Source organism: Peromyscus californicus, unplaced genomic scaffold (assembly GCF_007827085.1).
Source record: "Peromyscus californicus insignis strain IS unplaced genomic scaffold, ASM782708v3 Scaffold_4__1_contigs__length_199733344, whole genome shotgun sequence".
Taxonomy (NCBI): Eukaryota; Metazoa; Chordata; class Mammalia; order Rodentia; family Cricetidae; genus Peromyscus; species Peromyscus californicus.
Window position 1 is genome coordinate 54,301,785 of NW_026294562.1, and position 12,485 is coordinate 54,314,269.

At 54.1% G+C, this 12,485-nt stretch overlaps 1 protein-coding gene across 23 annotated transcripts in view; it reads right to left on the minus strand.

Annotated features, from left to right (window-relative positions):
• Nrxn2 (neurexin 2) overlaps positions 1–12,485 on the minus strand; it is a 117,161-nt gene that overhangs the window by 76,189 nt on the left and 28,487 nt on the right. For 18 of the 23 annotated variants that reach the window (XM_052763171.1, XM_052763162.1, XM_052763153.1 and 15 more), the window contains exons 4-6: positions 8,949–8,978; positions 6,695–6,766; positions 1,949–2,250 (exon numbers count right to left, since the gene is read on the minus strand). In XM_052763171.1, coding sequence (XP_052619131.1) covers positions 1,949–2,250; positions 6,695–6,766; positions 8,949–8,978 — 404 coding nt within the window. The remainder of the gene's footprint in view (positions 1–1,948; positions 2,251–6,694; positions 6,767–8,948; positions 8,979–12,485) is intronic. The other 5 variants (XM_052763161.1, XM_052763144.1, XM_052763150.1 and 2 more) reach the window with 4 other exon arrangements.

A 12,485-nucleotide genomic window follows, 5' to 3' on the forward strand; every position in this document is an offset into this window, starting at 1 on the left:
TCAGATTACCCGGGGATCCTCTGTGACTGGGATTACAGGTGGCCACCATGATTGCCCAGCTTTTACAAGGGTTTTGGGGATCTGAACTCTGGTCCTCACACTTGTGTGACTAGTATTTTATTCCCACTGAGCCATCTCCCCAGCCCCTGTTCTGTTCATTTGGAACAATCCTATCCTGTCCCAGGAGCTGCAAGGGCAGGGAGCATGCCCTTCTCCTCTCTGTATCCAGTGTGGATCACCATTTTTTCTTTTGGGCCAAATGGCATGTGGATGAAGATTTGTGGGCTGGCAGCGACTCGCACAAGACAGCAAGTATGACAGCTGTAGTCCTAGGGACAGCAAGGAAGGGAACAAAAGGCACCTAAGACAGCTTCCCCCCAAATGTGTGTGACACCTGACAGCACCCCAGAGGCACTATACACGCCTGATCGTGCTGGTGGGGATAAGAGGCAAGGCAGTGCTCTGACTGGGAATGGGGTGACAGGACACAGGGTGGGGAGTGCTGCCTGGAGGGGAAGCAACTCCACAAACACGTCACTCCACAGAGCACGGGGAGAAGGAGCACTCAGAATGGGCACATCCACACAGGACTGCAACAGGCCACTGCAGGTTCCGGAAAGAGCCGTGTAGTTAGTCAGGACACTGTCTCAGCAAGGGAAGAGGTGTTAAGAGAGGGGAACCTCCATTAAACCGTCCCCCAGTGGTGTTAAATGAGAGCAGGTCAGAGGGATGGAAAGCCAGCCAGGAACTTGAGCCCCATTGAGGGGCTTCCAGTGGAGAAAGGAGAAGAGGAGACGAATGAGAACAGAAGGTTAACCTGGCGAGAAACAAGAAGTCCAAAGACTTCACGGCAAGAGAGCAGCCGTGAGGCCTGGGACGCAGCCTCCAGTCAGGACTGCTCGGTGTTCTCCGTTGCATTTAGCCGTGGAAGATGAAGCTGCAACAGCTTGCTGCCTGCTAGCTGCAAGACTGGGGACCCAAGAGAATGAAGAACTGGGGGGCCCCGAGAAGCGGAGACAGGAACCCCCAGGGAATGCACAGGGGCCTCACCTACCAGGGAAGAAAAGTCAGTGTGATTGGACATGGGGACTTCCTAGCGCTGGAAACTATCCGCAAGGCTCTGTCCAGCAAAGTCTGGCCAGAGAGATGCCTGGTCTGCAGTAGCCACCATGGCTGGATCCTGAGAGTGGCGAAGAGGGCCATGCCTAAGAGGCCTTATGCAGTGTCTGAAGGTACAGGGGACAGTGTAGAGAAGGAGAGAAGGGGGCCATCCTACATGCAGGGGCTGACCCCAAAAAACCTGCTTGAGCTCCCTCTGCAGGCTGGCTTGGCCAGCAGAAGGTGAACATGGACATGAAGGAAAGCCTGGCTCTGTGAGACAGGAAGAAAGTCAAACACTCCCAGAGAAGCAGGGCCAGCTGCCCTCCCCGGGTCCGACTCTCTCACCCACTCGCTGCCTCCCTTCCCTCTCAGTGCATCCCTGCCCTGGGAAAGCCCCATGGAGGGAAGACCATATTCTGTCCCACTTGTATCTCTGTTTCCCTCAGTGTCCTGCTGCCCACCCTACAGGACCCCTCCCCACCCCACAACCACTAGACCCTCATCCAGGCTCTAGCTCCCTCCTCCCAAGTCTACAGCACCAGGCCTCGGAACCCTAGCTGCTCCTACCGATCTGAGCCCAGCACTACTCCTGGCCTCAGGCTTCTGCCCAGGAACAGCTCTGAAGCCTCCTCCTAGTTCAGCTCCCTGGTGGATAAGGTCTCAGAAGCCTGTCACGCAGCCGAGGCCATGCCTCAGGTTCGCACAGCCCCAACTCTGTTCTTCTCTAAAACCACACCTCACTGCCCAACCCTGTTCTCTCCCACCCCAGTCAAGGCATCGCTGTGTCCTCTCTGCACGTTCCGCCCCCGACACAGCCGACCCCGGGCCTTCTTCCTGCTCCGCCTACCTGGCGCAGGTTTCGGGTAACCCGGACGTCGTGCCAGGCGTTGTCGTTGAACTTGCCATTGACGGGTTCCACGAGGGCCTCGAAGGCGCCCGAGCCTAGGTTGATGACCAGCCAGACAGCCCCAGACTTGAGGGACAGGTTGACGTAGTCGGCCGACTTGCCCGTGTGCAGCATCAGCCCGTTGCGCTGCAGGGTGCGGAAGGCCAGTGTGATCTCATCAGTGCTGCTCTGGATCGGGTTGTGTGACAGGTCGTAGCAGAAGAACTCATTGCCCTTGAAGGTTGCCACAAATTCCTCCTTGCCTGGACGCCATGGTTTGGGAAAACGGGAGAAGGCTGAGTGTATGGGGTACGCCAGAGCCTCCCCCTTCACCTCCAGGAACCCAAGCATGGGTCCTGGACGCCGGAGTCCTGTGGTCCCAACTCTAAACTTAGGCGCTCTTCCCCTCCTACATCCTGTCGACCTGGCCCCTGCTGTCTTTGCAATCAAAAGTCAACTTCCCCCAGGTCCATTTCCAAAGCAGGGGCTGCTAAGTGGCTCTCACACTGACAGCTGACAATTAAGCTGCCACAGGGCCAGACAAAGCTGCAGGCTCCTCCATCTCCTCCCTACCAATGCTCTCAACCCCTGCCACCCCGGCACAAAGGCACGTGGGGGAGAAGCAAGAGACTGCCTGCCTTCTCCCTGGGAGCGCCTCCTGAGCAGCCCGCCTCTCCTCTTGCCTCTTCTTTGGTAGCAGTACCCAGGGACAGGGACAATTTCAGGCCTCTCCATTAGTGATGAGACAGTGGGTCTGCTGTCTAGCCTGCACAGATGAGGAGACTGGGAAGCCGTGGAGTGGAGAGGAACAGGGATATGACACATGGGACGGCATTGCAAGTGACAGGGCTATACACCAGGTGACAGGCCATTCGCTGCATTCACATGGGTGCTCACCACGCCAGCTCGCCCTCCTCTCCCAACTTCTTCCTCCAACCTAAGAAGCCTCACAGTGCCAGGTGTGTGACCCATAGATGCCAAGTGAGTGGCACGGGAGGGCCTGGCTCTCATGTGTGTATGCTCATGGATGTGCATGACCTGTGTGCACATGTGTGAGTGTGTGTGTTTATGTATCTTTATATATAGACACAGCACCTAGACTTTGTTTGTGTGCATAACACCTAGCTGGTGTGTGTGTGTGTGTGTGTGTGTGTGTGTGTGTGTGTGTGTGTGTGTATGGTGTGTGTGTACATGGACACAGAACCCAGCCCAAGGTCCTTTCCACTGGCAATCTTTAGGTGGGAAGCCATAACTCCTTGGAAGGGCCATAGGGATTGCTGGTGGTCTACACATGGATGACAAGTAAAAAGACCATGACTAGAACCAGAGAGTCAGGGTCCAGTCCCTCAACTTCACACACCAGAGCACAAGCACGGGGCAGAGGACCAGATTCCAAATCAGGAGAGAGGAGAAGGCCTGCATCCAGGCAGTGACTTCCGTCTCTCTGTCAGCAAATACTGATCCTGCAGCCTCCCCGGCTGGAGAAGAGGCAAACAGGACTGTGTCATAAGGGTCTTTAGGCAGAGGCTGAACTATCTGAGCTTCTCCTGAGATGTTCTCAAGGTCCAGGGAAGCGTAGGCACTGTGTGATGGGCACGGAGGACATTACAAGGCACCCGTCCTCCCCAGGGGCAGGGCTGAGCAGCAGTTCCATAGATGAATGTGAGGGTCTCTCATTGCAGATTCTGCAGAACTCCTCTCCAGCATACACAGCCTGCCTCTCTCCCTCCAGGCAGGCTGCCCACTCTGCCCCCACTGCATCCGGATGCCAAGGCACCAGCTGCTGCCCCAGTGCCTGGCATAGCCCTCACTGCAGCTGGCAAGGTCTTGAGTCCTGAGGCCACAGGGCAGCGAGCTGAGGGGGGTAGGGCATGGGCCACATAGGGACAATCTGAATCCCTCCCTCTGTCTATTTAGGGGACCAGAAACAAAGGTGAGGCAGCCAGCAGAGACAAGGATGTGTTTAATGGTGGCGTGGGGAGCCCAGCCTGGAAGGGGACAAAGATGGACCATCCATGGGTCAGAAGAGAAATGGAGACAGGACTGTGAGGGAAAGAGAGGCCACATGGAACCTTATCGATAAAGAACAGGAGGGAACCCTGAGGGGACAGGTAAGGAGAAGGGCCAGCCAGCGTGGAAAGGGGACAGGGACCTCTGGGGAACTAAAGCCAAGGCTTTCTGGGGCTTTAGTGTTTCCATAGCAACCAGGCCTGCTGCTCAGACACTGACAGAGCCAGGGGGCTCAAGGACCAGAAAAGGGAATGCATTTGACCTTGGTTTTACCACCCATCCTGTTAGCCCCACCCAGAAGCCAGACCTCCCCTTCTACTCCTTCACCTTCACTGCGGTCAAAGCAAATCACATTGCAGAGATTCAGACAGAAGGAAGGGAATATAAGGCAGCCACCTGAAAAAGTGATTGGGACCAAACAAAAGAAGTCAGGAAAAAAAGGAGAGAGGCGGGGCTGAGGCTGGACCCTGGCTGCCAAGGCGAAGAGCAGAAATGAGGCCGTTCCTGGACTCCTCAGGTGGACCCAGGGGAGGAGGCAAAGCCATCCACGCTGCCAGCCTGAGCTGGCTGGACCCCAGTCCTCTCGGCCCAGAAATGGAAAGACATTGAGCTGTCCAAGGGAGTCTGAGTGCTTTTAAGGAGAGGGGGCAGTCGTAGCAAGAAAGCCGAAGGAGAGATAGCGAGAGTGAGAGACACAGAGAACCGTGATGGAGCAGGGGTGGTGCTTCAGGGATGGGAATGTATAGTTGTGACCCCGGGAGCTCCTCAGAGCACTAGCTGGATCTGGGATGCTCAGATCCTGAAGCGCCAGGGGGCGCTTTGCTCCATCACCCATGCAGGCCATGGCCAGGAACTACAACTCCCATCAGCACGTGAGAAATGACAACCCTTAAGAGCTCCGAGTGTAGGAAGGGAGTCCTTGCTAGTACTTGTCTGCGTCTCCATCAGGGAGTCTGTGGCCTCAAGAGTGCTCCCAACAAAGCTGACTGTGGCCAGAACTGACTGGGTTTCCAAGTACCATGAAAGAGAGGGACACAGCTGCCCCCTTTGCAGACCCAGCTCAAAGGCCTCCTCTGGGAAGATCTCCAGCCCCCTCTGGCCCTCCTGGCTCTGGGGAACTACAGCTGTGTGTTCTGTTCATCTGGCACTTACTGCCTAGTAACATCTTGTACGGCTCCTTGGGGAGGAAATGTGGTGTGAGAAAGAGGACCTGTGCGCTGGTGCCGGCTCTGCCAACCAGTTCTGTGACCTTGGCCAAGTTACAGCAGCTCTAAGCCCAGCTTTCTCCTCTGGAGGAGAAACAAAGGAACCACCTGCCAGGCTACCTCCCAGGTTGCTGCAGGAATGATGAAGGGCAGGACAGGACATAATGCAGCCCAAAGTGACTCTGGCCCCAGATACAGCGTTGTGGAGGTGCACATGCTCTCCTCCATGAATGAATAAGTAAATTAACTCCTCTGAACAAAGTCTGCAGTTTCCATTCACTCACGTGGACCATGGTTTATTGTAGTTATTTGTTAGGCCATCAGTGAGACTCCTGGGAACAGTGACCATTCACTCATTTCAAATAATTGTGAGTCAGGTGTGGTGTTGCACACCTTTAATCCCAACACTCAGAAGGCAGAGGCTGATGTGTTTCTGTGAGTTCAAGACCAACCTGGTCTACATAGTGAGCTCCAAGTCAGCCAAAACTACATAGTGAGAGCCTATCAAAATTAATTTGATTTAATTTAATAAATGTGCTAAGCTCATGCCTACATATATGCCAAGAGCTGTGCAGAGCATGGAAAGAGAGAATGAAAATCCTGTCCTCGAGTTCAGGGGTTCAGAGCCATGAGGGGCAGCAAACAGATGGAGTGGCAGGGTGTGGTCTGACTGATTCGAAGGAGGTGTGTACGAAAGGGGCTCCCGGAAGTGTCCAGGTTGGCCCAGGAGCTCAGGGAGATTGCCAGCAAGGACAGCCTGGCTGTAAGACAGCAAGGAGCCGGAGCGGGGCCTGGGACCGTACAAGCCCAGGCAGACAGGAGGCACCAGCTTAAGGATGGAGGGGACAGCATAAGGCTTTGGCCTGACTGCAAAGCTCTGGGAGCTGTCAGGGCGGCCTGGACATTTCTCTACAAAAAGAGTCCTGAGAGAAGTAGCCTCTGGCCAAAAAAGTGAGCTGGACTCCCAGTTTCCTAAGACATGAAGGGGTCGCCTGGCCCTGTGCTGGCATCTGGGGCTTTGACCAGTGTCTGTTTCCCCAACTATAAAATGAAAGCAATAATGCCTGCCACTAAATGTCACCATGCTTTACTGGGACAATATAGGTGACACACATAGATCACAGATGTTACCAGTTTCCCCCAGGCCAGACGCCTAGCAGGCTTCTAGAATATGATGGTACCCTGCCACCTATCACTCCACCACAGCAACACTTTCTAGGGATGGGCCTGACCACTCACGGGAAAGGGCATCCATGCTCTGGTACGTCATCGGGGTGGCTGAACTTTTGGGAAAGAGATGGAGGTTGTGGTCCTTCACAGTAGGGCATGGAATGGTGCCCTGGGAATGGCGGTGGGGTGCAGGCCTGCCGCCAGCCTGGAGGCAAGGCACAGGGAGATGCCATACACCTGTGAAGATTCCTCTCCTCCCAGAATGCAGTTAGCCTATAGCAGGGCAAGGGCTGGGCTGTCTGGAGACCATGGGATCACTGACCTTTTGTCGGCTGGTGCACATCGCCGGCTCCTCCTCTCCCGGCCCCCCCCTCGGAGAACAGTAAGGACCCTACTGGAGAAGCAGAATTGGGGAGTCAGGCACAGGGACTTGGCAGCCAGTCCCATCCCAGTCTTGAGGTGATGGAAGGCTCTGTCCAGGACAAAGGTGCTACTTGTAGGCAGGTGAAGAGAGTTTCTCTGGGGACTCCCTGGCCTTCAAGCTCTCTTGAGGGGCCATGTGACAATCCAAAGGCCACCAGCCCCACACACCCTATCAGACTTCTGACCACTGATCTCTAGCCTTTGTCCAGAGTGAGGACACTAAGTCGGGGAGAAGGGCAGTCCTGGCGACCGAGGCCCTGAACACTTGTACCCAAGCTTCCCCTTCATCCTGTGGGGCCACTGCCACATCCCTAGGGCTGACGCTTCTCCCTCACTGGGTACCTCTGTTCACAGCTTCTGCTGGGTTAGAGAATATTCTTATCAACCTGCTTTTGCCTGACATGGACACTTGTGTTCCAAAATCCCTCCTCTTCTGTACCTGTCCTCTTATGGGCCACCTATCCCTGCTTAAGTCCCCACGGTGGGTGCTCTGACAGTCTCCACTAAGACTATGGGGCTCCCAAGTTTGCCCCTCCATCACGCTCACAGAGGGCCGTGCTCACCAAGGAGGTCCTGGCTAGGTAGGGCTCACCAGGGATGTAGGGAACTCCTACTCAGAAATCAGTTCTCAGCTTCATTCTCCTGCTCATCACCACACAGGGCCCAGTTCTGCCCCACAGGCACAGGTTGCCATGTCTGGGCTCCAGACTGGCTGGAGCTTCACCCAGGCTTGCCAATGAACAGGTGCTCTCCGGTGCCAGGCTCCCAGGCAACCAACCCTATTGCTAGATCCAGAGGAGAATTCGGGGATAGAAGGGAAGGTTCCTTTCTGGGCTTTTCCTCCAACTCCAGTCCCCAGAACTAAGACTAGGTTAAACATCTGAGTTACAGAATCTTCTAGATGAGGGAAAGCATCTCCAGGACCCTTCAAGAAAATATCATCACTGTCTAAGGTGAATCACAACCAACACTCCCCAAACCAAGAATTTAGAGGTAAGAAGGATGTGATTCAGCCAGGACCCTCCTCCTAATTCCCTGTGTGGGACTTCCTCCTTCTTACTTCGGCTCTAACTTCTCATGCTTGCATGAATCCCAGGCCCTCATTTCTCAGACCTAAATCCATCCTAAATTTCAGATCTCAGTGAGACTCTCTTGCATCCCAGATGTGGCCCCACCATCTCTTTGCTCACAGTTAAACACTCAACCCTGTCTCTTGTATGTATAGGTACAGCAGTGCCCAAGGTGCTCACAGAGGTGGATAACAGGGATAGCAGGGAGGTCAGAGCTGGAGGGGATCAGTCAGAACTCCTAGGTTCTCTTCCAGGTTGCTTAATGCCAGGGTTCCTCTACCCCTGCAGTGCTGAGACTGGATCCCAGGGCCTTGTGTATGATAGGACAACAACATTCTGCTACAGAGCTATAGAACACTGGGGATTTGACTAGTGGGAGGGACTTAGCCAAGGGTAGGCTCAAGTTAAATGACAAGTCCCAGCCATGCCACCTAGTAGACAGCCAGTCACTTGTCTCTGATATACTGTCATCTGTCAGATAGAAATAAGCGATATTCAAAAGATAATGGAGGTAAAGGCAGAGGGTGGGGCATTGTGGAAAGGGAGGGTCCCGCACCTCCAGCCCCCACATCTTCTGTTTTCGTTCTAGGGACAGGGATTAAATGGAGTGTCTTCCACAGCAGCAAGGGAAGGGGGGTTTGGCTGCCTCAGATCGTTTCTGCAACCCAACCAAGCCTTTTTCTTTTTGATTTGCATTCATAGAAAAGAAAGGAGTGATCAGAATGAGTGGAAATAAATCAAATACCACCATGAGAAAGAAAAAAGCAAGATATACCACCAGGAAAATGGAAAGGAAAAATAAAAAGAGACTGGAGACAACGGCAGGAGAGTTACATCTCGACATCAGAAACCAAGGTGAGATGAGGGTGGACAGTGGACCCAGGGGAGGGGGAGGGAGGGAGAGGACCGGCCCCACCCCCCGCCAGGCACCCCCATACAAATAAAGAAATGGCAGAGGAAGAGGGAAGGGGGGGAGGAAGGAGGCAGGAAGGGTGAGGGAGAAGGAGGGAGGGAAGAGAACAGAAAAGCCAGGCACAGTTTGGGGCAATCCAGTCCAAACCAAACCAAAACTTCAAACCATACCTTCGCTGTTTAACGTCAGGTGAGCCGGACCTTGGAAAGGGGAAGGAGAGAGAGAGAAAGAAAAGGAGAAAAGAAAGAAAGAAAAGAGGAAAGAAACAAAGAAAACACGAGTCATCAAAATCAGCCAGAGAGAAGGGAGGGAAAAGTTGTTGCTGCCACAATTTAAAAACCCTTTTTAACTTGTGACAGACATCGGGGGAGAGCCCCCAGCCCAGCAGCTGAGGGAAGGGGCCCGATGCAGAAGCAGAGGGAGGGGAGGGGAGAGAGAAACCAGGGTGTCAGAGGGGTGGGTGAGAGATGTGAGCCAGAGGAGACAGGGCGGGGAGTTGCTACAGGGAAGGAGAGAATTTTTTGGTTTCTTTTTTTTTTTCTTCTTGCCGGAAAAAAAAAAAAAAAAAAGGAAAAGGAGAGGAAGCATGGCTACGGAAAAGCTGCTTTTTCCTTTTTCTTTTTTTCTTTTTTCTTTTTTTTTTTTCTTCCAGGAGGTGGACAGAAAAAAAAAAAAAAAAACGGTCAACGAGAAAAAAACAATTCGGATGGAGGAGAAAATAAAACACAACACAAAAATCAAAGCCACCTGGAGAAAAAGAGCGTGTCCTGTTAGAGGGGATTGAGTGGGCAAGAGGGTCTCCAACCACCACCCCACACAGCCTCTGGGTCCCTGTGACCTTGGGGGAAAGTGCCAAGTGTAAGGAATATGGATGGGCCTTAAGGGAAACCTCCACACCGGGACTTGGAAAGGTACCCTCTCCAATCCTAAGCCTTCCAGCTGCCCATTCCAGCCTCATGTAGAGGTAGCAGGCTCCGAGAGAAAACCAGGGCTCTGGGGAAACAGGGAAGCGGGAAGAGGAAATTGAGTCTATGGAAACTCTGGAGCGAAAGATGGTGGCGTGATTGTTTCACAATCTGGGAACTGCGGAATCGTGGGCCTTTGGACAACAAGGTCCAAAAAGGACAGCCAAGACCCCTGGGCAGGAAGCCAAGCTCTCTGAAACCCACACACCTCATGCCTAAATGATTGTACAGGTCCCCTTTCCCTGGCCAGGCCCTTGCTGAACTGATCCAGAAACAGACTGAGGACAATTTAGCCCAGTGGGCAAGCCCTGGCAACCCTGATCTGAGGTGACGCTCCTGAGCCTGAGTCACTGCAGCCTGAACCAGACCAGGACCCCAGACCCCAGAGAAGCCGACACCACCAGGCCAGCCACAGAACTGATCGCCAGGACTCCCTGAGATGACCAACTAGCCCTACCAAACCCCAGCTCCCCACCTGACCACAAGCCTACCTTCCTGCTGTCTGGAGGAACAGCTCTGCTGTCAAGAAAACCATCCCAGCTCCTGTGGCCCTTGGGATGGAAACTGGAGCCATTATGGATTCATGGAGGCTAAAGAGCTGTAAGCATCTCTGGGGCAGAGCAAGAGCCAGGATACCCAGTGCCCAGGAAGCAGTGGGGAGACTCCTGAGGAGCTCATAGCCAAATGGCCCCCGGTACCTCCCTCTCCATCTCAGGGTCTCATTTATTTATTTTTTCACCTCTAGGTCTAAGGCTAGCTTGAGGGAGGAGGCCACAGCAGCCGGAGCAGCACCAGGACAAAACAAATTCTCAGGAGGACCCAGGGTTTACTCAAAGCGCTGGTCGGGGCTCAAGCATTTAGGCTGCTTTTTCAGTCCTTGCCCAAACAGCCTCTACCCTGCCACTCACTCTTCCCTCACGAAATTCCAGCACCTTCTAAAGCTCAGAAATTCCAGCACCTTCTAAAGCTCAGGCCCCAGGCCCTGAACCCTCCGCTCACTTTGCCTGTCAGCAGCAGCCTTACCAGGAAAGCCCACTCTTAGAATCCAGGCTTCTGCAGCCCTCAGTCCAGAGTCAAAGGCCCCATGGAGTCACTTTCTTGTCCTCTGCCCCACTCCCACCTACAGCCCCTTAGGCCTGACTACTGCTGGGGGAAGTCTACCCTCAAGACCCTTCAGCTGCCCAGCTCTCTGCCAGCCTCATTAACATGCGGCACTCTCCCTCTGTCACCAAGGCAACCAGCTGCTCAGCTCCCTCAGGCGTGACAGCATCAGCCATCTTGGTGAGGGGAGACCCATTCCCTTCTTGTCTACCCCTGGCTCAGCCCTGGATAACTGGATGACCGAGGGATCCCTCCTTACAGCCTGCCTCCTCTCCTACCCCAATCTACAGCTTACTCCTTATCCTGGCCCCAGTCCCTTGGGGTGCCTCTCTCTCCCATGTCTACCTGTAGCATCTGCCTGCCCCTCCTCCCACTCCCTTCACAAGCTGGCAGTGATGGATGGCATTGCCAAAGGTCCTTCCTAGGGTACTCTATTTGGCTAATCTGGGTCTCCTCTCCCTGATTGTAAGAGATTAGGAAGAAAGAGGAAGTGCTCAGGGTGCTGCAGAGCAGGGTGCCTAGGTTCCTAGAGGAAGCTAGGCCCAGCATCCCAGCATCATAGACAGATGGAGAAGGGGAGACACGGAGGACCCCTAAGAGATCTGAAGAGGGACCTCACTGCTAGGGAGGAAGCCCTCGCCTCCAACCCACGTCCTCACTTGCAGTCTCACCCTGGGCTTTTGCACCCAGACCCCAGGACGACAGTGAGGAAAAAGAAAAGGACAGCAAGATTAAGAGACACAGACAGAGACAGACATGCAGAGAGACAAACAACGGGATCATACTCTTGCCTATGCGCGCGCGCACACACACACACACACACACACACACACACACACACACACACACAGCATCTCATACACATCCTGTACTGTTGCTAACATTCAGGCCCACATCTAAACCAGCAGGTGACCAGGACACCCCACCGCAGCTCTCATTCCCATGTCCCCAAAACTGAGCTTCCCTTCTTGTCCTTATGGCCCCTCTCCTCTCCCTGCTCCAAGCCCCTTCTCTGCAGCCCCCGCCCTTTGCTCTCAGCCTGGGTCTTCTGCTCCCTCCCCACAGTTGTTTTGTTTTGAACCCTCCCCTTGCTCCTCTCGCTGTCTCTCCACTCCCCATTTCTCCCTCCCAAGCCTCTCCTACCCCTTCTTCTCTCTCTCTCTCCCTCCATCTCTCCCTTTGTTCCAGAGGAGGCATGACATCAAGAGCAAGTAAAAGTCAGACCTACACTAAATCTTATCTCCAGCCCTCAGAAGGCTGCGCCCACTCGGATATGCAGGCTCTCTCCTTCTCTCTTGTATACAACGGGGTAAACAGTGACACACAGAGATGCAAACATAGATGCAGACACACAAAGCCCCAGACACTCCTCCAGAGACTCATGGACACATGCCACTCCATGGACAAAGCAACAAGCCAGCGCCCAGCAGGCCCACACGGACAGCCAAACCACATGAATGTGTGCGCACACGGACATACAGATGCAGACACAGGCAGTGGTCTGCTGGGACCAGGGCACCTGAGGAGCCCCAAATAGAAAAAACACAGAGAGACAAGGCAAGCCATGGATACCACAAGGAAAATGGGTTCCACTCATGCCCAGGCCTAGAGCCCTCACTGCCTGCCCTTCTCAGGATGCCC